At 40.0% G+C, this 26,104-nt stretch overlaps 1 protein-coding gene across 3 annotated transcripts in view; it reads left to right on the top strand.

The window, feature by feature from the left end:
- The window catches only part of ankrd12 (ankyrin repeat domain 12), a 43,246-nt gene that overhangs the window by 3,767 nt on the left and 13,375 nt on the right, over window positions 1–26,104 (top strand). For 2 of the 3 annotated variants that reach the window (XM_061838587.1, XM_061838584.1), the window contains exons 2-5: window positions 19,525–19,638; window positions 21,716–21,872; window positions 24,848–24,919; window positions 25,225–25,365. In XM_061838587.1, coding sequence (XP_061694571.1) covers window positions 19,579–19,638; window positions 21,716–21,872; window positions 24,848–24,919; window positions 25,225–25,365 — 430 coding nt within the window. In that variant the 5' untranslated portion in view covers window positions 19,525–19,578. The remainder of the gene's footprint in view (window positions 1–19,524; window positions 19,639–21,715; window positions 21,873–24,847; window positions 24,920–25,224; window positions 25,366–26,104) is intronic. The other variant, XM_061838586.1, reaches the window with a different exon arrangement.

A 26,104-nucleotide genomic window follows, 5' to 3' on the forward strand; every position in this document is an offset into this window, starting at 1 on the left:
GTGTGTAACAACAGTTCAGGGGGGTGTCGGTACATAGTTTTGAAATGACAATCTGTTTAACAGTTGTTACAGTGAAGGAACAAATGCAAAACATAAACATGCTTTTCTTTTGTGTTGACAGGAACACATTTTATTTAAAATGGATGACAGAATGGAAAGGAGTAAATTCTCTAATCACTGGAACATTCTTATATATCTGTAAATAATACCGCCGTATATACATTTTTATAGTTTGTCTTTTTATGCTGACAAAAGACTTTTTTTCCATGTATATATAACATCTTGAATCTTTTCTTTTTAGGAAAGTGCAACATGTGTAGTTAGTCCTACCTTTTTAAGACATGGATGAGGCAGATGCGTGAAACTTTAACAATTAGGTTGACCTCTGATTTGATTGGTTTTCATCACCAAGCTAATATTAAGTCTGCATTGTTAGTACAGGTTAACATTTTTAATAGCAAGTGTCCAAATGAGTTCACTACTTTCCTGTCAACACAACAAAGCACTAAGTTGCCAATAGGGAGGGTATAATAAAACTCACTTCATGTATCTTGCTTTGAGATGAGCTATCACACTAGTATGAAAAGACGTTCGACTCACATCATCATCATACATGCATAATAAATATTGGTGTTTTCCCTGATCGTTTCCATAGATTAGCAATATATTGTAGATGGCTTTTTTCTTCCCAATCTACGGTTCGTCACTATAATGTGACATTTTTATATGCAAATATTTCAGATATCATGCTCCTATTTACCCACCTATTTCCGACCCTGTCGTTTAACTGCTAAAGGAAAAACTTAGAAACCCATTTTGCATACATACAATTTGGAAAGAAATGGAGCATACATACTATTCCAGTGTGTCAGTAGAGTCCCGCAGTTTTGCAGCTTTGATATTTTATTATTTTATCCACCCATTTTCCAAGGTGCTTATCCTCACAAAGTAACGGAGGTCCTGGAGCTTATCCCACCTCGACGAAAGGCAGACTACACACTGAACTAGTTGTCAATCGCCTACTATACTAATTCACTTTTAAGGGCAACTTTGTTCTTTTTCACTCGTTCCTTTTGTTTCCGAGATGTTTTTTGTTATTGTTTTATTTTTCAAGAGACACATATTTATCATTAAAATTTGATAAACTGAAATGATTATTAGTCCAATTCCTTAACTCACACATTAATTGCAAACCTAAGGGATCCATGTTCGTTTATGTGAACTGGAATTTCAGAATTAGTATTAGTAACTTGAGTTGAAGACAAAAGTTTATATTCACTACAAAAAACACCTTTTATTTTTTTGTCTCAATTTCATAAGTCAAATCAGACTAACCTACTCCTGTTTTAGTTCATTCAGAATCACCAAAATTATTTCATTTTGTTTAATTCCACAATAATAAGAGAGAAATTCTTGGATAATTTTAAATTATTTTCTTTAAGGTCAAAAGTTTACAAACATTTCCTTCATATCGAAAAGTATTTCCTTTGAACTGCATGACTTTAGTCAAACGGTTTGAGTAACCTTCCACAAGCTTCTGACAGTATTCTGCTGAAATCCTGGCTCATTCCTTCTGACAGAACTCCTGTGACTGAGTCAGGTTTGTCAGTGGCCTTGCTCGCTCACACCTTTTTAGATCTGGCCACAAATTTAGGGTGGGATTTAGATCAGGGCTTTGTGTTGGCCACTTCAAGACATTGACTGTTTTATCTTCAAGCCACTTTTGAACCATTTTGGCAATATGCTTAGTGTCATTGTCCATTTGGAAGACCCATTTTGGCCCAAGTTTTAGCTTCCTAGCTGATGTCTTGAGACGTTACATTAATATCTTCATGTAATGTTCTTTCTTCATGATGCCATCTATTTTGGGAAGCGCTCTCGTGCAAAACAGCCCCACATCATGCTGCCACCTCCATGCTTCACAGTTGGTATGGTGTTCTGAGGTCTACAAGATTACCCCTTTTTCCTCCAGATGCTAAGTTGGTTATTATAACCAAACAGCTACATTTTAGAGATATTTAGTCTTATTTCACTTCAGACAGTGTTACAAAAAATGAAATGTATTTTTGCAGTGCTTGTAAACGTCTGTCTTCAACTGTACATGTGTGTATTGTGTGTAAAGTATAACCTGGATGTCATACAAGGATGATGTAGCCGCCAGATCTTAAAGGTCAAGTGTCATCCCTATAAACATTCTAAAATAGATATTGAAATTAAAAATACATTTAACATTATTCACTTCAATGTCCATACAAAAAAATAAATATGAGCGGTGAACCCGTCATACATGCGGAAAATTGTGGAAATGTCATACGACATCCAAGTGTTCCCCATATTGGCTGTATCTACTGTTCGTGATGTCACCTTGGACATACGCCATTGAAAACACGCTGTGGCCCCTACTATGGGACACCCCCCTTCAGACATTGAAGCTCTTTTCGAAGAAGAGAACATCTCACAATCGAGTGAAGTGTCCAGGACAATATTACCCTATTGTTTCGAGCCATATTTAGATGATATGCAGATCACTTATAACTAACAACAGATTCCCAGACATTATGTATGAGCCAGACTGGCCGAAGTCGTGCTCATCCACGAAGCACGACGCGGCAGCCTTCGCTGGTGAGCCCGACGCGGAAGCCGACCGATGCGCACATCGACACATTTAGCACCCCTGTCATACGTATGCAGATCTTTTTGTTACATTATGAGAGACAGATTACATAGTCTCCCTCAAACTATTTTTTTTTTTTTTGTAGCAGTATACACACCTACCTGTCATTTGGAACTCACGAAGCTCTCGTCCTTTGCACCCGTGCAATTCATTTTTCACGACGAACCAGGTCTCTTGGAAACTTTTGTAGGGTAAATCCATCCTCCCGAGTTTTCGAGCAATATCCAGCAATGCAACGAGCCGGCATTTTGGCTAACATGAAGGAATAACGAGCTATCTTCCCGCAGGTAAAACTAATAGAAACCTAAGGAGTCCGCTTGAGCGCACTACTGCCTCCAACGTCACTTCTTGCGTCTTGTCGAAAACAAATCCCTCGAGAGGATTTTCATGACCGAAGTTACAAAAAGCCATATACGTCATATACGTTTGTGGTGAAAAAAACGGATGGGTCCATACTGGCTGCCCCTTTTTCATTAATAACGTACTAAAAATCATCCATTTCATGACACTTGACCTTTAAGCCTCCTAAATTGGACAATAGCCCTTTGACCAAGGGACCTATACGTAAGAAAATTGATTTGATCGTGACCCGCATATTTATTATTACGTATTGTCAAATGTTTTACTTGCACAGCCTTATGACTTGGTTTTAATATACTAAGTGTTGACTGTTTTGGATGGTTGCCATGTTTTTGAGCAGCTAAAGAACTGAATTCCATCAGACTACAAGTTAAGATAATTGGAATGTAATATATGAGAGACCTATTGTGGATGGCCATACACACTTATGGTATGGTATTGGTGTTATTATTGTTAACAGAAAGAGACCAAAACAGGAGGGTCATGGTATACCTGACTATACCTGGAAAAACACCAGCAACATTTTTAATATTTTTGAATTCGCTTGTTTTAAAGGTCTAATCCAGAGGAAATGTTTTTTATTTGTCTATCATTCAAATGTAGCAAAAATTTCATTAAAAAAATATTTTAAAGTTCTCAACACAACAGAAATGAAATAAATTAGTGTCAAAGTCAGTCTCAAGATTTTATCCGAAATGTCACTTACATTCGTCAATTTCCGTAACACCCTGGAATGTGATGTCACATCAAGGCAACATTTAGCCAGAGAGTGAAAAAGCTATTAAAGATGGTGAGGAAGTGTGTTGCATACGGCTGTTCTGCGTCAAACGCTTTAGCCTGCATGAATGACCTTAAGATGAACAGATAGGCAGGTTATGGACCAGGTTTGTGAAGACAAAGCCGACACATTGGACTTATAAATCAAAGTCGGCAGTAATATGTTCCAAGCATTTCACGGAGGACTGCTTTGAAAACCCGGTACAGCACTCACTTGGCTTCGGTAACAAGTAAGTACGTACGTGTTCAATTGTTTAGTAGTTATTTTAAATGTAAGTACACTAGCGATATAGATGTAAATGGTAGCTAATATCTGTATCCATGTGATGTTTAGGAGGTCACAAAATTTGGACACTGTAAAAGTTAGCGTTCTGTTGACGCTGAGGTCTCCCTGAAATTTGACTACGGTAGTGTGTGCTCTCAAGTGTAAATGTAAATAATGTGAAGAATGGGTTATAAACATGTGATCTTTAAACGCAGAATGATACCGAAGGTTTTGATTTTTGTTTTACGCCGACTCAGTCACTAATACAACAACAAACGACTCACTGTTGTGTGCAAGCAGCATCAGACGTTCAAATGCGTTTGAATTAGATTATTTCGTCAACGAGATGTACATAAATTTCTTGAGGCACCCACCAGTCTGTGTTTTGGATGCGAAGTTCCACATCAACTTCGTCAGGTCTCACCGAATCCTGGCCTTGTGTTGCATTTGTCAACTCAGGTTCGAACATATATAGTTGAATTACTCCTGCATGGGATGTCAGTTCCTATCTCTTCCACAGAGCATTCCATAAAAACGTCTTCATCAGTGCTGTCTATCTCCTCGAGATCCCACTCGCAGCGTGTATGATTGTCTGCATAGGAAGCCATTGTGTTTACTGGGTTGTCTTGGCGTGACGTCACATGGCAGCAGCTTCAACAGAGCCTCGGTTTGAAACAGACAACGGAGGCATTCGGATTCCAAAGAAAATGTGCATTTTGGCGATAATTTTATTTAATTTCTGTTGTGTTGAGAGTTTTTAAAATATTTTTTTAATGAAAAACTATGTTTGTGTAATATATAAATAAAATATAGGTCCTATGGATCAGGGCTTTAATGGTTATATTTCTGCAAATTTTTCAAATACATCTTGATCTTACAGTATGTTATGCAACCGCCTAATAATGGATTTTTTTTTTTTCTGGTCAGAAAACGATAGTCATTATCTATTGGCGTCATTACTTAACATTTTATTAAGGCCTTCTTTGAATTGCTGTATATTATTATTCCCCCAGCGTATTTATTGCTGTTTTAAAATCCAGGAAGCTTGTGTATGATCAGCGGTTCACAACACAATGCCCCAGAAGTTGCCCTATTAGGAATATTTAACGGGAAATTATCTGTTTTTTATTTAAAGTAGCCTTTTTACTTTCATTTGCATCCCCTGAACAGTTGGAAAAAAATTTGTCCTTGACAGTAGTTTCTCCTATAGAGATGAAATTGGGTGGAAATGTTTGTCATAATAGGATGCATGAAAAATTCTCAAGAACCAATGCCTGGAATTGAACAGTTGGCAATTTTGGTCTTAAGCAGCCATTTCTCCCTCGATTTGCATCTCCCTGTAGAGCACCCAACACAAGTTTCACAAAAGGACACGAAATTCAGTAGACTTTGCTATTACAACAGGATACATGACAAAAATCTGAAGGATCAATGCCTGAAATTGAACAGAGAGTCTGCCATTTTCGCTATTTTTGCTCAAATATGTTTTGGAAATTACCCGTTACTGTCACTTTAAAGCAGCAGACCACATGTCCAGACCAAGAAAGTGTTTTGCTGTTTTTCTGTAGAGCATGTGGAGAGAGGGCTTGCATGTGTGTTGAAGTGGTAGCAGCGTGGTGATTACACAACATGGACTCGTAGTGCTCACTGGCGGATGAATTAGTGTTGTTTTTGTAACGCCTCGTGAAAAAGCCAGTCACACAGACATGTTGCCGTGCTAACTGGCTTGATCATTTGACAGGCATTAGGAGTACAGTGTAGTGATGAAAGCGCACTAAAGGACTATATTGTACCCACTTGCTGGAGTGTTTATAATTCAGTGTTAAAACTGTAAACCAAAACCTACCAAAATCAAACAAGCAACAAGGAAGACTTGGATATATTTATTGATTGACTTTTGGTTCATTTCTACAGATAATTTGTTTAGCCCCTGCCCCAACATGCGTGAAAATTCACCAATTTTTGTAAACCTTTTTATCTTAGTAATAAGTTTTAGGATTCCTGAATACTGGCCCCGTAAAATTACCAATTTGTGCTCAGTCAAAAGTTGGGGGCAGGGAGGCAGCTTTAAAGCAACCATTTCACATTCAGCTGCACATGCTGAAGAATTACTGTAATTTCTCAAATAATGCACAAATGTTTCCCAAAATATTTTCAAAGGTTTAATAGTAAGTTTTCTTTTGGCTTGTACCATTAGGGGTCACCACAGCGTGGCATCTCGGATGAACGCTAATATTTGTTTGGCACAGTTTTTACGCCGGATGCCCTTCCTGACTCAACCCCTCTTGGGGAGTAGTGAGATACGAGCTCACAACCCCTGGTTTACCAAACAAATCCTCTCACCGCTGACCTATGCTGCTTCAATAAAGCACATTATATTTAGCTATGGATGAAAAATAAAAACTACAATCACATTGTATAGTCGTATAGAGGTACATAGAGTGGTAAAAAGTAAAAAGTGGTAAAAAAGGTATACATATACATTTCGATATGATAATTGATGTCTTATGTTACACATTTATATATATATTACCGTAATGTGCACCCCAACCTGAGCCCTCAGACCTCCTTGGGAAGCTTGCATTAACGTAGCATGTTTGTTGCGACTGCACCAAAGATCAGAAACGACTCCTCATGAGTTTGTTTTAACTTAAACCAAGACAAAAAAAAATGTCAACTACAATGGCTAGTTGTGCAGCTGCTTTCAAAGGAAAAGTGTCATCACTTGTGGCGATGACGCTGCCAACGCAGAATTAGCGCGGCAGTCCAAAACAACGAGAGCCCGATGGCTTCAGGTCGTTATCAAAACAACGTGAGCTCAAACTCCGTAGTACGAGCCTAATAAGTACATTAAAAAAAAAAAAAACGGGAGAGCGCACACAATTGAAATGCTTGTTTTTTTGTTTTTTTTTAAATGTGCCCATTACACTCGTTTCTACGTAGTTTGAGCTCACGTTGTTTCGATAACGACTAGGCACCATGGGAAGGCTGCTATAGATTGTACCCGAATGGAGGGCGAGAGGCTGGACAGCTGAACCAAAACTCTTGGGATTCAAAACATATTTCCTCACAAACGGCAAGGTTGGCACAAAGGATGACGTGCTGTGGGAGCAAAATAAGATCAGTGTTCATGATTCAATGGAGGAAGCACTGGAACTGTACCAAGTCATCAATGAGTTCGACAGTGATGCACCAAAGGTAGCTATGATGGATATCTTTCAGATTGGAGATGAGTCAGATGCTTCTTGAAGTCTTGGCCAGGGTTTTGTAATGTATAGGATAAACTGCACTATGCACAAACGTTTTATGCACAATTATTTAATGCAAAAAATGTTTAAGTTAAACTGTGTTAAATAGCTTATTTATTTAAGACTGTAATATGTGTTATCAACAGTTTTAAAATGTTATTCCATCATTGAGCATTTATTTTAGATGGTTGAGGGATTCTTTTCTGAAAATTGCAGGGACCAGGACAAGCATATCCTGCGGCCTGTCCCAAGTTATATATTAATGCTACATCAGCACATGCACAATGATTATTGTTAATGATTGTTGTACAGACTGTTTTTTGAAAAACAATGCGAGAACAAACCCAACAAAATATAAATAGGTAATTCCTAATATTTTGAGCATATGGGTAGTAGCAAATTGGTGGTGCGCATTGTACACTAGTAGAAGGGTTTCCCTGATTTTTTTTTTTTTTATTTTTTTTTTGGGGGGGGGTGTGCATTATACTTCAGGACACATTATACTCAAGAAATTACGGTATTTAAAAGTGCCTCAGACAACAAACAAATGCAAAATGTATATATGTTTAATGTAACAGGACTCAAATAGGATCATGAATCTGTGCTTTCAAATAAACTCGAATCCAGCCATTTTGTTTTGAATTTGATTTAAAAGTCAGATTCCCGTTAAGTTGGGGGGATGCCTCTGAAACCAGTTCCCCCCCAAGAACACAAAATTGAGTGGACAGCATATTAGTACACAAAAAAGTCTCCAGAACCCATGCCAACAATTGAACAGGATGTTGGCCATTTTGGTTAAAAACAGTCATTTCAAGTGTATTCCAGAACATTATCAAGAAAGACTTAAAATCAAGTTTTTTTTTCTTCATCCTCTTCTTCTTCTTCTGACAAATTAATTTTGTAGTACCTCAATTTTAAGTTGGGAAGAGAAAGTTAAAAATAATTAGCTTCCAACACCAGTTTCACTGATCAACATAAAATCATAGCAGAATGCCTGATAAAGTCTCAAGGACTCATAACTTTATCCATTATGGACAAATACCAGGGGATCTTGGTATCAGAAGCAGCTGTATTAGACTGACGCTGACTTCTAAAGCTTTTTTGCATTCGCTCATTCTGCGCTATGCAAGGATGCATGGGGGCCCATTCATTGCTACTTTAATGCTTGGTTACTTCCAAGTTGTCACTGTCTGATGTTAAAAAGTGTGTACCTGTTTGCATCCAAGTGTCTGGTAAATGTAAACATAGCAGACTTGAAAAAGATGGAAATAAATGTCCAATAAAAGCATTAAATCATGACTGGGTCCATAGACACTACGTTTAAATCCAGCAGTAATTGCTGCACAATGACTTGGTGATTGCTATAAATGTTCACTTTGTGTCTCCAGGAACACATCCGTTTGGTGCTTGTTATTGTTTTAATGCATCAGGTACACTGTTTCTTATTCATCTTATTCAGAGAGCCTATCTGCAACGGAGGAACTTCCTTGTGTGGACTGCAAATGCTCCCCCAGTCATGTGAGCTCGCTTTAGACGAGGACACATCCGCACGCCTAAGTCCTAACCTTTTCTCTAATGCCCAGGGCCCCCACCACCCCCACTCCCCTTCTTTTTACTCATAATCGCCATCAAAGGCCTCATTGTTTTGTTTTTTTAACTGCTTGCATTTCTGATAATTAACCTACATTCGCAGTGGCTGTACTATTCTTCTTTAAGCTTGGTTTAATGGTCATCATTTTGTGAATAAAACATTTATACACATTACATTTTTATGAGCATATATTATAAAATAATCCTTTATTAGTCTGTCAATGGGGAAAATTATAGTTGGTTTTATAGCATCATAGCAGACTAGCATCACATTATAACATTAAACTACCTTCCCCAAAATATCTACAAACTCCCAATTCCAATAAATTTGGGATGTTCTGTAAAACATGATTTGAATTTATGAAATGACTCGCATATTACTTTCAACCTTAATTCAACTGAATACACCACAAAGACTATTTAATAGGGAGATGTTTTTTCAAATATTTTATCATTTTAAATCTCATGCCTGTAAGATTTTCTCAAAAAGCTCTGAGAGTAGCAAAAAAAAACACTTCAGAAAACCATTCGCAGTTTGACAGTGTTTGTTACTACAAATGGTCCAAATGTGTGTTAAAACTATACCATACAAAATGAAAGCCATACTGTGAACAATACCCAGAACTGCTGAGTGCTTCTCTGGGCCTGACTGCATTTGAGATGGACAGACACAGTGAACAACTGTTAAGGCACCATTAATGCATGCAGGTTTTTGAGTAACACATGCTGCCATCCAAGGAGCTTCGTTTTCAGCGACATCCCTGCTTATCAGAAAAACAATGCCAAGCTACATCCTACATGTGTTAATGCCTTTTCACACCACACTTTCTCAGTGTGACAGAATGACAACGGGAATGGAGGTGCAACCATAACATATTTAGAATTGATGAGGCAACAGCCTGTGAAGTCATCGGGAAGCTTTCCCCCTCCGAGTGGACCACAACTTAGCAATATATATTTGTCATTGTTGGAAAAGAAAGCTGGGTTATTTTAAGGAGGAGGGGGTGACACAGCAGCAAAAAAAAAAAAAAGATTCTATATTAACTTCAGAGCCAGAACTCTTGAGTTCAAACTTGTTCATATGAATTCTATCTGCAAGAAGGTGTATTTCAGGCTGAGCAGGGAGATTTGAAAGGGAGTTTGAAAGCCTCCTGCAGAGATGTTTCGTTATTTATATGTTTTGTTATTTTTCAATTTGTCCAAAGTTTAGGATAGAGGGACATGGCTATAATTATGCCTCCCTCCATTTTTGTCCTTGCCGTTTACAGTACAATTCTGCCAAAGTACCCCTCGGAAATCACTCCGCCAGCCCTGCTCTGATTGGAGGAGATTTATGATGCCACTGCGTCAACGGTCCCAAATAGAATATTTTTCCAGGTTCAAGGTACTTTATTGTCAATCCTTCAATATTAATAACACATACAGAGGATTGTAACTATGGTACTCAAGGGCCCGCAGTGCTACAAAAGAAATCTTAATATAAAAATCAAAATGAATGGATGGTTCATACATGGTACAGTATTAATTTATATTTCCTTCTGCTTATACACAATAGGGTCGCAATGTTAGGGAACCTCTGTATTTTGTTAGGGTAACAGCTGTAACGATTGTTCCGGATATTGGAGTGGAAAAAAAACGAAAAAAATAGCATCTGACATTACCGGCATCTCCACATTGAACAGCTGCTTTGTGCATGCCATTATGTCCACCGGTTGCCACACCACAGAGGCGAAAGTTCTCTTTGTGTTCAGTGTCAACACATTGTACGTCACTGATCATTGGCTCCTTGGTTGCAAATAAGGTACACTTCTTACCATGCTTATTACAAAAGTGTCATGAAAGGAAGACGTAGAGTGGAAAGGCTAAGACGATGTCAAACCCTTGGTAATTGCTAGGGTATCTTTACAAGTAATGTAGTCCCAAAACATTGAAATGAGTGATTTGTTGAAATGATACTCTTGTTACGTACGTCTGGCTGCAACCACATCTTTGCAGGAACTAGCCAACTTTGAACAACAAAATAACAGGTCAGTTAAGGTGTTAAGGGATACAGTGTAAATAAAGTAATACACATCAACACAGGACGCCGCATCTGAACCAGAAATGAATTAGCACGTCACTGCATACATCTCTTCAGAATGTGAGCAGGTTAAAAGTTTTTATTTTTATTATTACAAATAATCATATCTGTACTACTGTAATAGATAACCTTTATTAGCCCAACAATAAGTGCATTGTTTCAGCAAACATTATGAATTTATAAAATATAAATTTGAAATATTGATAGCCTGCAAGAGAAGACACAATTACAGTTCTTCTTCCATGTACTTTCTTGTATGCTTACAAGAAGTACATTGCACAAAATAGACCCAAAAACTATTGTCCATAGATTATCCAATTCAGTTTATTCGAAATGCTTTTTTGGAAAATGAATAGTTTAAATGTTCTCTTTGAGATCATAATTTGTCTCAAGAGAATTATGAGTCTTTTTTTGTTACTAGTGTTGTAAGTTGGCATAGATGAATTAATCCACAGACATATCTTTGATGATGGAATGTCAAAATGTCATATAGTGGTATTTTGATTGAGGCTACAACTGTAAACCGTAGCTACCATTACAAGATTGATGTAATACAAAAATTAAAATGATAAACATTGAAGCCATAATTTATTAGCAATTGTGACTATGACTTGCATGGAAATGTTCTTGACGTAATTTTGAAAATATGGAAATTCAGACAAATTTGAACAAGATGTTCTGGAAGGGAATTTTTACCGATGGCAACTCTGGCTTTCTTTTTCAACAATGACAAATACCAGTAGATATTGCTGGATTGTGGCCCCCCTCAGCAGGGAAAGCCTGACTTCTTTGAAGGATGCTACGTCACCACTGACAAATCTGGGCAACGCCAGCAATGGCAAAACATTGTAAAATGGAAATAGTCTCTGGTCTGTACTGCAAACCAGAAATTTAAAAAAACTAGTGGTGTAAAAACAAACTAACAAATAAGCTATCATTTGCAATGTAGTAAGGGCTCAAATCGGCTTCAATGGATAAGAACAAAATGACACCGTGGCGTTTAGGAGACAAAACTCGCTGTGTCACATAAAGCAACAATGAAAATATTGAGGTGACACCGTAACAGACTTCCTTTCCACAGGCTTCCCACTTTCTCCACTGCAAACGAGAAATTAAATAACGGCAGCCCAGCACTCTGTTTAGTCAGTAAGTACACACACCACTTCAATGACTCCACGACAGGCGTTGCGGTAGTGTTGCAAAAGGCATGTAATGGAATGCGCACAGTAGTGGTGAGTTGGAATAAAGCACTGTTGGAACAGTCGTACTCATTTTATCAAAAGACTTTTGGGACAAATATGGACTTTCACTGACCTTGTGCTGGTTGCTTCCCTCATTCCTCTCCCTCCCCCAGAAGCAAATTGGACTAGCCGAGGCTAACGATGCAGGGTGAACTGCTATGCTAATCCACAATTTGGGCAGCAGGCCCAGCACATTTTATGTATTCTCGGAACCACGCAGATGTACAGGGATTGTGTTGCCTTGTTGGCTGGACATTTTGCTGTTATACAGACAGTCAGGCAGAGACAGACAGGCGTACAAGTAGTGAAAAGTGAAAGTAAACCGATTGATGTATAGCCAGATTATACATTCAGTCAACAAGGCCATCACAGGCAAACTGCAAAAAAGTTGTTCCATGACAAACAGTTGGAGTAGGCTTGATGAAGAAATGTATCCTCAAACTGAGCTCATTAATTAGCTTTAAAAATTAAGTTTGGTAGCTCTGTGAGCTCATGGGGCTGAATGTAGAATGGACAAACACAAATTTTCTGCCATTATAAGGACTCCAGCAGTTTGTGTATTTGAAAACTGCGATTTTCACTTTCAGTACAAATTGTTACAGCGTCGGTCCCTGTTTAAAAAAAATAAATAAATAAAAAGATCACAGTAAATTCCTGCGATACAGAAAAACATCGAGATTGAAGAAAATAAATATTTGAACACCCTGCCGGTGGTGTAGTCCTGGGCTGATTCCTCACATTTGTGAGGATCATTGAGACCCCACGAAGTGATATCTTGCATGGGGCTCCACTCTGAGTGAGATTGACCGTCATGTTTAGCTTTTTCCATTTTCTAATGATTTCTCCAACAGTGGACCTTTTTTCATGAATTTCTCCGTAGCCCTTTCCAGCCGAGTGGAGTTGTACAATTTTGTCTTTGGACAGCTCTTTGGTCTTGGCCATGTTACAAGTTTGAGTCTTACTGACTGTATGGGGTGGACAAGTGTCTTTATATAGCTAATGACCTCACACAGGTGCATCTGATTCAGGATAATACATGGAGTGGAGGTGGACTTTTAAAGGCGGAGTAATAGGTCTTTGAGGGCCAGAATTCTAGCTTATAGACGGGTGTTTAAATACTTATTTGCAGCTGTATCACACAAATAAATCGTTAAAAAATCATACATTATGATTTCTGGATTTTTCTTTTTAGATTATCTCTCTCACAGTGGCCATGCAGCTATGATGACAATTTCAGACGCCTCCATGATTTCCAAGTGGGAGAATTTGCAATATAGCAGGGTGTTCAAATACTTATTTTCTTCACTGTACATTCTGAAATTATATATGTACACTTTGAAAATCTGTTATACAGTGAACCGCAAATGATGACTACTGTATATTAATTAATTGTTGTTGTCTCTGCCTGACACTGACCTTTGTGTAGTTGTGTCCCATTTCCACATGTCTGCATTCTGGGCACATGTCACCTATAATACATGAAAATTGAGGCTAAATACGAAATTAATCGTGAATTTTTTTTTCAATTTGAAACTATTTTTCTAGCAGTTTGAAATGTTACTGCTGTTCATTGGTAAAGTGTTTTTTAAAATCAAAGCTATATTTTGAACTGTTAAAGGGCATGTTTTCTCATAATGGGTCCATGTCGCAGATGTTTGAAAAAAGGCCAAATGCTGAACAGGGTATAAATAAATTTGCTATCTGAAATAAGTGTACAAGTGTTTTAAAATGTTATCACTGTTTATTGGTAGTGTTTTTAGATTTCGGTGAAGATTTGCATTCTGCTCTGTGTTATTTAATTACACATTTTATTTAAGGGCAATTACTTTGTGCCATTTTGACAGCATGTCTAGTGAAAACACATTTTAAACAACGCGTCACTGGAGTTGTCCTGAAGCCCTGAGTGCCATCACGCTATATGGGCGTCTGGATCCTTGCAGGCCTTTGTTGTCATCCTGGCCCCTCTTTCTCCCTCACTCTCTTGCCTGTAGTAATCACGCAATTTTTTTTTGGTTCCTGCCTTTGTCCTGCTCCTCATTAGAGAGTCAGCGGTGGAGGATGGGGCGGCGACTGGGAATGGATGCACACCGCAGCCCACCCCCTCTCTACCCCCACACATCATTTAGCCTGACTGCATACAAGGCTTGAACCTCATGAGAGGCTGTTTGTTGTCGCAGTGTGTGTGCTGCACCCCCTGTGATGTTGTACCTATCACGATATTGTATTTTCGTGAGGTGGACGATATAGTTTTCTTTTGTGACATACGTGTACTCAGCGTCGTTGGTGCTTCTGCGGCTGCTCGTTTGCTCTGCTGTGTGTCAGGCCCCGTTGCTATTCTTAGCCCTCGTCTCATGCTGCAGTCTCAGGATCGGGTTACTACACTGGATGTGCTCCTCATACATTTGTGCCAAACGTACAACTACAAGCATGCCGAATCCCCACAAGCCCCTTCCCTCTGAACATGAAGCTATGCAGCGGAGCTACTCTTGTCAGTTAGCAGATTTACCTCCACCAAGGACCTATGTGTATACTGTACCGTGAACAACTGTCGTAATGACGGGATTTCGAGATACAGTAGTGTTCATAAATTTGAGTAATCCCACTGTTTTAACAAATGAGTCCTTATATATGGACTGAGATTAACGGCGGCCAGTGTTTGTGTGACATTATTTTACAACACTGAAACATCCCGTCCAAGACAGGATGTTGTTATGACGCAGGGAGAAACTGTGACTCGCACCACATCACGACAATATCTGAAACTAACGCTGCTAGCCTTATACAGCAGCGAGTACTTTCCAACCTTTAGAATGTTAGGGCCAGTCTCAATTCTACTCCTTCGCCCTTCCTTTGAATGAATCCCACCGATTAGTGTCGTCAGTTCCTAAATGTGTATTCATTGTTGTTAAAAGGAAAGGTGATGTAACATAGCTGTAAACATGCCCCTGACCCAGTTTCTCAGGAATGTGTTAGAGGCGTCACATTCAAAATTGTGTAAATATTTTTTGGGGGAAAAGCAAGCAGTTCGTACATTCTTCATTATGTATTCAATGGAATAAACCAAGGATTTGCAAATCATTGTATTGTTTTTACATTTTACACAATGTACCAACTTCATTAGAATTAAGGTTCTGGGTGTGCTCTCCCTTTCATGCAGCATCAGATGTGTTAGTTTTGAGGACCTGGGTTCAAATCCCACCTCCGCTGTGTTGATTTGCATCTCCCTGTGCCTGGGTGGGTTTTTCTCTGTACACTAAACAGCTGATTTACAAGAATAAAAATAATGAAACTTGTAAACTGTCCTGCGGCACGGTGGACAACTTGTTAGAACTGGTCTGAATCCCAGCCCTACCTGTGTTTACATGTTCTCCCCATGCCAGCATGGGTTTTCTCTGTTTTCCTGCCACATCCCCAAAACATGCCTGATGGGTTAAATGGAGTCCCTAAATTGCCCGTAGGTCTGAATGGTTGTTTGTTTATATGGGCCCCTTCAGATGGCTGGCAAACAGTTTAGAGTGTACCCAGCATTCTTCCCAAAGAAAGCTGGGATAGGCTCCAGCACTCCCATCACCCTTGTGAGGATAAGCGGCAAAGAAAATGGATGGATGGATGGGCTTGAAATATTAATATATACAATTATTTTGTTATCAGCATGGTCATGGAACGATTTAAGATAATCTCAAGGCACCACTGTCTGGTCATTCCACATTTAAAATTACTTGAATATTTAGTTGTATAAGCACTGTCCCTGAAAACTGCTTCACATCTGTGTTGCATGTAAAACCAATCTACTTCGATTGCAACCATGAGATTGAACTGTAAACCACAGTTCGTCTGCATTTTCTCCTTAAAAATCTCTCCTTAGTTTTTGATGACCTGCTGTGGAGTTAGTAGTGGGACGGGAAAGCTAGTCATGTTCTTTTTATCACGCTTAATTTGTACACTTAGTGGTCTCTTTATACAGTTCTCAAATAGCTCGCGTGAGCATGTCAAGGTCATTTTGACTGTTCTCTGTGTGAACTGTGTCAAGGTTTGATACAGACATAAAACGGTCTAAGGTTAATAGCGGTGCTGCTCGGCCAATGCCAAGCTGGCGAGGGGCCCAAACGCCGTCGTAATTATAGTTGTCACTGCCCACCCTCTCCACATTTGTCTTCTTAGAGGCAGTGTGTGTCACTTTTAAGGCTGGCTGCTGGCGTCTTCTCTTCTGCTGATGGAAATCTGTTTGCTGACTAATAGCAGACCTCTCATTGGCATCCCACAGGGGGGCGGTATACTCTGTCCTGTTGTGGCTTGTGGTCTAGGTAGAAAGAGAACCACAAGAAATAAAACTTGTGAAAATTGTGTTTATCATATTCACTGTGGCACTTTGTCAAACTCTTAACTAGGCTTTACATTTCGGGGCCCACACCCGATCAGTAAGTTTAAATAATCACCAATCTTATCATAAGGTGGAGCGATGAGTCTTTTGAGATGACCCGTTTATTTACTGTATATACTTGTGTACTTAATTGTTCAAATATAGACGTATACTTACAATAAATTATTTATCTTTGTTCATCTATTTATGCAAGAGAGGTATAGTGACAGACAGAACTAATGAATATTCGTCTTTTAGATGGCAGTAAGTACTTACAGCAATTAATGTACAATATCTACTTTTTGGGACATTTTTGTTTGATTTTTGCTTTTGTATGGTGAAATTTGAAATCAACTATAAAATGCCTCCAAAATAATGGAATTCACTGCTCTGGTCAATATGTGTTCGACACAAAGGCAGGATGTTTACAAACAACCAGTAGCATTAGCTTGCTATGCTATGTAACATTTTGATTGCTTGTGAGCCATATCTTGTTAAAAGTATGTGAACATAGCTCAATCAAGCCTTACACAAAAATGGTTTCCTGTCCTGACCACCAGTGACCACCACTTTTTCCCTCCCATTTTTTTCGTATAATACTGTCGGCTCGATACACATGTTTTTGCCGCCACTGTAATGAATGACATTTGAGTTGAGATAAAGCCCAATGATGGCAAAAAATGGATGCAGTGGTATCAGAATACAAGATTTTATTGCAATTGTGAAAGAAAGCAAATTTGTCTTATAGTCTGATCCGCACATTCATTACGTGTTGTCTCGTCTCGGCAGTTTTATCTCTCCCATTGGGATTAACGTTATTGGCCGTCAGGTATTTACAGGGCGGCACGGTGGTGCAGCTGTAAAGTGCATGCCTCACAGTTGTGACGATTGTAGTTCAAATCCTGGCCCCACCTGTGTGGAGTTTGCATGTTCTCCCCGTGTCTGAGTTGGGTTCTCTACGCACTCCTGTTTCCTCCCATATTCCAAAAACATGCTTTCATTGGAGACTCTAAATTGCCCCTAGGTGTGATTGTGAGTGCGACTGTCTTTTGTCTCCATGTGCCCTGCGATTGACTAGCAACCAGTTCAGGGTGTACCCTGCCTCCTGACAGATGACAGCTGGTATTAGCTCCACCACTCCTGTGACACTTGAGGATAAGAGGCTCAGAAGGATGGATATTTACAGTACTACATCAAGGAAAGGGTTAAAAAAAACGATAAGTATTAGGATTTAAAAATAAACTAGCTTTTAGATTCAGACTGTACGACAGCGACACTGAGTAAATGTCTTTCTCGGAGCAGATCATTGATACCACTGTTCGGATCTACGAAACATGACATCAAAACGATCAGCAAAAAAATGCCAATTATTGTCAATCGGATCAAGCCGATCAAATCGCCGTAATGTCTACTCTTAACCTTACCATAATCTTAATCATTCCCTGAACCTAACTCCTTGCTAGGCTATACTAAATCTGGATTTTTTGGGGCCAATCAACGAGTTGAAAAAAAAACGAAAACCAAGCACTGATATGATCACAAGATGGACTAATGTATCTTTTTAAATGACCTTTTCATTTACTGTTGTTACTTGTGGACTTAATTGATCCAAAAACATATATTTAGAATAAATATCAAATGGCTCTATGTTCATTTGTGCCAGGGAGTCATAGTGACAGGCAGAATCAATTCTTCTATTAGATGGCAGTAAGTCCTGACTGCTCTGGTCAAATAATGTGTTCAAAAGAACACCAGCGTGTTTACACACAGCCACGAGGGCTAGCACTGGCTTTGCTAGGCTACATAACGTTTTGTTCCCTGCTTGCGAGCCGTATTGTTTTAAAAGTATGTGAAACATACCTCATTCAAGCCTTACATGAACGCCCTCTCCTGTCCTGATCATCGGAGACCACCAACAGTTTTTGTACCCCATTTTCTTTATAATACAGTCTGCGCAATCCACTCATGTTGTCATCACCACGGCAATGAGTGTATCTGATCACATTTGAGTTGACAAAATAAATTCCAATTATCGTAAAAATTGGGTGTGGTGTTATCAGAATACAAGATTTTATTGCAGTAGTCTGACATAGTGCAGTCGTGAAAGAGCAAATTTGTCTTGTAGTCTAATTCATGCATTATGTGTCTCTCAGATGTCTTTTCTCTCCCACAAAGTCTACATTTTTTTAACAACTTTATTGGCTGTCAGATATTTACAGTTGTACCTCAAAAGACGCGAGAATGCTAAAAGTAAACATGCTTTTGTATACAAATATACTGTCCACCATGGCGGTCACCAATCGGGTCGGCAAATTATGACAACAAAGACGATCAACCAATCATCATAAAATGCTCATGATTGTCCAATACCAATCTCACTGATCAAATCATCATAAAACCTAATCCTAACCCTCCACTAATTTGTATTTTTGTTAATTTAATCCTAACTTCTAAAGCAACCCTTGCCCTAATCCACAGTTGTCCTATCATAACTAACATGTTAACTAACGTGTCACCCAAAAAAGCAAGTCCTTAATGCTCACTAAAATGAAATCTTCAGAATTCTACTGATACTTAGTGAAAATAGCATGTGATTTAGCAGAACATTCACTTGCACATGGTTCTGTTTGGAATAGTTTTCCCTTTATCAATTCAATAGACATTTTGATGTATCATTTATGATTTCAAGACAAGGATTATCCCACACTATCAGTAGTGTCGTAATGGTTGAGAATCCCTGCATGATGACAGTGTCGTAATGGTCGAGAATCCAATACCCAGTCCTAGGTGTTGCCTCTACCTAGGAGGTTGTTTCCTTTGAGCATTTAGCAAGATGCATCAAAAATGCTTCAACCGCTTTCTACTTTACTCAAAGTGGTGGCTGGAGTGGATTTTGGAAAGTTCATCGCATACTTTCATTTTTTTCAAGGTGCATGATGAACCCGCTGTGCCAGAGCTGTTGCAGCTAGTCGAATGCCACGCCATGGCCAAACCTGGGAGCGACAGAGATGGCGCCATGGTGGAAAAGCAAGCGGGAAAGAAGGTACTGACATGACAAACCATGATCCTTTACCCATTATTATCCCCAAGGTGCTCTTGTTTTTATTTGACGAATGACTTGTAGACATAAATGTCAGGCATTCATTTGCTGGCAGCATTAAAACATCGCTCTTGTATTTATAGTGACTGCGATGAAATTCAAGAGGCTCTATTCCTTAATTATTGCCTTCTGTTTTCTTGCACATTCCATATGACACGACTTTCTCCTCTGGCGGGTAAAAGTCGGAGTCCTGCTCAAATCAACATTCACTGGTTTTGGTCACCTCTACACATTTCCTTTTTCAAAAGCTCAGATGTGTTTTTTTTTTTTTTCCTTATTTTTTTTCAGGGGGGAGAGAGAGGGCACTCCAAAACGTTTTGTGGCACTATTTATTGTAGAAAATGTGTGATCTTGAATAGGTTTTGTGACATTGGGGCGACATTTCACACAGACAGACTGCAAAATAACAATAACATAATAATAATACAATGCAATAAACTGACTTTGGCTTTTTCATATAACCCAGCAAAGGCCTGCTTTAAAGGATTAGGATAAGATTGTATGGATATTGCTGCGCAGTTCAACATCTTGTCATCAGATAATTAGATAATGGTATAGCATACAACACATTGTGAGATGAAAACAAGATCCGGATTTTTAGGGGTCAGGTGCAGTGCAAGCTAGGTGGTGGCTGAAGTCAGGGACCTTGGCTACAGATTCTGGCTCTAAGGATGTGGAATGCCAGACTGCAGGGAAGGAGCCCAAGCTGGTGTGTGAGTTTAAGAAGTTCTGACTAGATATAGTTAGACTTTCTTCCACATAATGTTTGGACTCTGGTAACAGTCCTCTAGAGAGGGGTTAGACTCTCTTCCACTCTGGAGTTGCCCACTGTGATAGGCACCGAGCAGGTGTGGGTATACTTATTGCCCCCGGCTCAGTGCCCCTACGTTGGGGTTCATCTGGATCGGCACACTGGGGGGGGGGGGGTCCCCCTTTTTAAAGAGGGGGAGAGGAGAGTGTGTTCCACCTACAGGGGGATCAAACTCCTCCCTAGTTAGGTCTATTCAGCGGTGCTGTAGACCAGGGTATGTCAGGAAATCAAATCTCAGAATTCAGGAAGACCAATGCGGTTTTCGTCCTGGCCATGGAGCAGTGGACCAAACCTACATCCTCTGCAGGGTGCTCGAGGCTGCACAGGACATCGCCTAACCAGTGTACATGTGTTCGACTGTTTCCCTCTGGGAGTTCTGTGGGTAGTGCTTTGGGACTATGGGATACTGAACCCCTAATACGGGCTGTTCGGTCCCTATATGACCAGTGCCAGAGTTTGATCACATTGCCAGCAGTAAGTCGCCAATGCCTCCGCCAAGGCTACCCTTTGTTACTGATTCTCTTCATAACATTTATAGACAGAATTTCTAGGCACAGCCAAGACGTAGAGGGATGGTCTCGGTATTGTATTGCTGCTTTTTGCAGATATGTTTTTTTTGGCTTCATCAAGCCGTGATCTCCAACTTTCACTGGAGCAGTGGTGAAAAGCTCTATTTACCGGTCGATCTATGTTCCTACCCTTACCTATGGTCACAAGCTGTGGATCATAACTGAAAGAACAAAACCATGGATACAAGTGGCCAAAATTACTTTCCTACATGGGGTGTTCAGGCTCTCCCTTAGAGATAGAGTGAGAAGCTTGGTCATCTAAGAGGAGCTTCGAGTGGAGCCGCTGCTCCGCCGCATCGAGAGGAACCAGATGACATAGCTGGGGCATCTGATTGTCCCTGGTGAGGTGTTCCGGGCATGTCTCACCAGAAGGAGATCCAGGGGACAACCAAGGACAGGCTGCAGAAACTGAGGGGGCTGGAAAAAAATTACAGCTCCAAAAAGGGGGGAGGCACTGCAAAAAATGTTTGAGAACCACTGGTCTAATCTGTCTGTCACGGCATTTAATGGAATATTTGCATTGTTTGGCTCAACGCAGATTGTTGTTGAGCTCTACCTATTATATGTAGAGTTTGTACAATTTGAAAGCTTTCTTTTTCATCATCATGTTTTTCCCACATTTTTTATTCCTCCCCAACAGTGCAAAGACAAGTTGTCCCCCTTAACCAAAACGCCCAAGTTGGACCGGAGCGAGTTGCTGGGAAAGGAAGGGAAAGTCAAGTCTTCCATGAAGCGCAAGCTCTCCTTCACAAACAGTCCCCCCAGAACGGCAACGGAGGAGCGAGACTCTGACACCGGTAAAGGCTCCTTACCTCTTGTTCCTTTTCTTCCCTGTTACCCAAGCTTTTGACGGGTTACCATGTCTTCGCACTACCCGGTTTGGCCTTTATGGTGTACGACTGTGCAGGTGTCAAAGGTTTGTCCCTCGTAATTATTTTGGATGACTGGTTTTTGGTGACTCGCCATTATGGCAATAATTTCCAAATCAATCTATATTATAAAATTCCACTGATCAGACTTTTCAGTTGATTACCATTGGACTCCTCTCCAGATTTATGGCAACTTGTTCGTGCAGTCTCCATTGAGACAGTGTGGTGAGAGGTGTGTGCAGCTCCCATTAATAGACTTTACAGCGATCTGATCGGCCTTATCGGCATCTGACGATATTTTGGATAAATTTCCTGATCGACTAATTGGCTTTCATGTCTAAATTGGTCAGTCCAATCAATTACGTCGTTGAATGGGTCAGCAAAAGACCCTGCCTTGCCATAATCAACAGTATATTTGAATCCCAAAGCTAGTACATTTTTAGCCTTGTCGGGTGTCTTTGGATGTACTACTGTAAATATCTGACGGGCTATAAAGTCATTTAAAAAATTAAAACATGTTGAAGGTGTGGACCAGACAGTACTTCTGTGACCAACAACATGGAATGCCTGGATCAGACAAATTTGCTGTTTCACGATATCAGACTACTGTAACAAAATCTTGTATTCCAATACCACCACATCCACTTTTTACGATCATTGGGATTTATTTTGACAACTCAAATGCAGGTACGTTCTTTACTTTGGTGACGACAATAAGACTGGATCGGGACAACTGTATCATAAGAGCAAAAGGGGTAGAAATGTGTGTTGGTAGTCACCAGTGCTCAGTAGAGGAGAGGAATAGAGGAAATATTACAGCCTCCTTCAAAATAACTAAAATGCCTCTCTGAACCACAAAGTTAGTTTATTGCTCATTGTCATCCCACTACCATGAACACTTGGTGTTTGTTTTTTGTTTTTTTAAATGAGATGTGACATTCTCAGGAGGTGCTGTTTTTATAAGAGCTGCTCTTAATCTTCCCTGCAAACTGCAAACTCAAAGCCTTGAAGTTGTGAAATAACCTTGTCCGCTACCCTCATCGATTCTTAATTTAGACTCAGATCAGTATGTTTGGTTTAGGTTTAAAAGCTGTAATTACAGCCATGGGCATTTTACAACGCTGCTTCCCACTTAGCTTTCATCTTCCCAGGAGGCCAACGCTTCATTTAAATGTTGACGGTGTCTCACGGTATGATGGGAACCCTCAGAACCAATCACATTGTCACATCCACTGGGTCAGTGCTGTGAGTTATGTCTTTTTGGGGTTCAACTGCTTCAGTGAAAGGTGGACTACAAACGGAACTGTTCATCAGTATATCAATGGTCAAAAATAAATGGCATCCATGCTGTGCTAAAAGTAGAGCTAGGTGATGTCCGATTTCAGATTTTAATCGATTTGTTTCTTCTTTCATACATTTGACAAAGCAAATTGTGCTAGGATTTTCTTTGCTCTTAGTACCAAACAAGCTTTGAAACAGTTTTTCCACAGCATTGATTTATATAAACTGCCAATTAATACATTTTTTTCCTCTCCTGATAATGTTAAAGTACTTCTTCTAAGGCAAAAATATCCCCATTTTTCAAAAAATCTAAATAAACATGAGCCTTAATAGATGAATTCATTTATTCTACTTTCGGACCGCTTATCCTCACTAAGGTCACAAGGGTTCTGGAGCCTATCTCAGCTGACTCTGAGCAAGAGGCAGGCTACACCCTGAACTGGTTGCCAGCCAGTCGCAGGACACATATAAACAACCAACTATTCGCACAGACAAAGACCAAATCCTCTCAGACCTTCCACATACTGGTCACCAGCTTTTCCAACTCCTTCCCTTGGGTAGGTGCTACTGAACAATGCAAAGCAAAACGAGCAGGCATTCCAACAGGTTCTTCCCCCTCACATTTGACTTCTGAAACAGCTAATATAAAATTTAGATGCAACATGCTGACAGTTTTATGTCATGAGTTTGTCGTCACATTCTGCCTGGCCAATTATTATTAATCATACACTACTCGTTCACTCACTGTAGTAGTCTCAACGTGTTGCACCATTTGCACATCTATTGTTGACCAATACTAGCGTCTCACACCTAAGTAGCCTCTGCTCCACTTGCTCAACATTGTCCCAGATTATTGCACGACTAGTCACTTTAAACTGGATACATGCCTTAAAGTCCTGGCACCTTTGCACAATGGTCATTGCACTAGACTATTGCTCTTTGAGGCACTCTAACTGCTATAAATGCTAGAGGACTCTACATCCTTTCCACAATTGTCAAAAGGTTCCATCATTGGCAGATTACTAGCAGTCTTTATTGCACTGTGACAATTACTGCAATGTCTTTATGTCCCAATTGATTGTCTGTGTGTTGTCGTCATGCTTGTACATACAGACAAACAACCACTCGCACCCACTTCATACCTACGGGCAATTCAGAGTCTTCTATTAACGTACCATGCTTGTTTTGGGGATTTGGGAGAAAACCAGAGCACCCAGAGAATACCCACGCAGGAAAGTTGAGAATTTACAAACTGCACACAGGTGGGGCTAAAATTTAAAGCCCGATCCTCAGAACTGTGAGGCAGACGTGCCAACCAGTCGTCTCCCAGGCATATTATCACTGATTTATTGTCTGGATATTTGATACAAGCGTTTCTTTTATTTATTTATTTATTTTGTGAAATCCACGTTGATTTGGATCGATCCATACTGTTTATAAAGGCCATTTATTGTCATTAAGTAACAATAACATGGAGAGAAGGCAGCGTGGGTGAAGATTTGAGGTTATCCCCTGCTGCCCTCCCCTGTGAATAGCCATGACTCAGACATAATGTGTGTGCGTGTACATAAGCGGGGCAAGCGTTTTAACGCCATGCTTTCCCACGATGCTTTGCACCACAGATGAGTCAGACCCAGGCCAGTCCACTGAGACCTGGGGGGAGAGATTAGCGGCCCCCTGCCGGACGTACGCAGGTAATCCACTGGTACTAATGATGCTGCTGCTGCTGCCCTCCACCAGTCTTTCTCTCTCTCCCCCCCTTTTTTTTTTCCACCTAGCCCGCTGCAAACACACATGCACGTGTGTGTGTTTTTTCACCCTGCATCCGCCCACGCATGTCGTTACAGATTGGGGAGGTGTGTGTTTGTGTGAGGAGGGGGGGTTGATTTTAACCTCATATACTTGTAATCTCTTATTAGATACAAGGTGGAGGCCCTGTATTGAACACAAGAATCTCTGTGTCTGGGTATAATGTGTTTGTTTTTATTTTGTTTTGCAGATAAGGATGGACCAGATAAGAAGAAGGTGAAAAGGGAGCCTGGGGGAAAGAAGTCCCAAGCCCCCAATCTTTTGTTTGGTTACCCGCTGTCCGAGCGCAAGCAGATGGCTCTGCTCATGCAAATGACAGCTAACAGTCCAGGTTTGTGCAGCCGTCTGGTACTAGTTTTGCTCTGGTCCCAAATTTGAACCGAGTCACAATGTTGGAAGTGTACCAGCCAATCAGAAAACACCATGTCGTATCATATGAGCTTTCACCACTAAAATCATACATCCAAATCAGTCTTCTTTCGGCGAAATTCGCCATTTTGAACTCAAAATATGCTGTTCATGTGAAACATATAGATCCCTAGTGTTTTTCCAGGTGAAGTGTTGCCGTTGGTGTTGTCATAGGCTGTTTTTTACTACTTGAATGCTGGCAGCTAGATCCATTCCACACATCCACAATCCAGACCCAGATGTAATTTCTAATATAACTCTGCTGTGGATTCATATGTGAGTGCACCAGCCTGAAGTTCTGCCTGTGCGCTCGGGACCTGTTTTGGATAAGTCACAGGAGTTTACAGGAACCAGAAAATATACATCTGCTGCTTCTGCTGTTAAGAAGTAATGGTCCTGTTATTGAAGTACAATGATCTAAATGTGACTCACAACTTTTATTGATAAGTTATTGCTTATTTTTCAACAATTTTGTGCGCAACACTACAACTTCGACTTCCACATTGAGCGTTGTTGGGACCGATCCAATTTAAGTCTTAAATCGAGCTCACCAAACAAATGCCACGAATCACGACCTCACATGTCTTCTATTGGGCATAGGTATGAACACTATGTAAGACAGTTCGACTGATTGACATGCCTATGTGGCAACCGTGTTAGGA

The sequence above is a fragment of the Syngnathoides biaculeatus genome, chromosome 13 (genome assembly GCF_019802595.1).
Source record: "Syngnathoides biaculeatus isolate LvHL_M chromosome 13, ASM1980259v1, whole genome shotgun sequence".
NCBI lineage: Eukaryota > Metazoa > Chordata > Actinopteri > Syngnathiformes > Syngnathidae > Syngnathoides > Syngnathoides biaculeatus.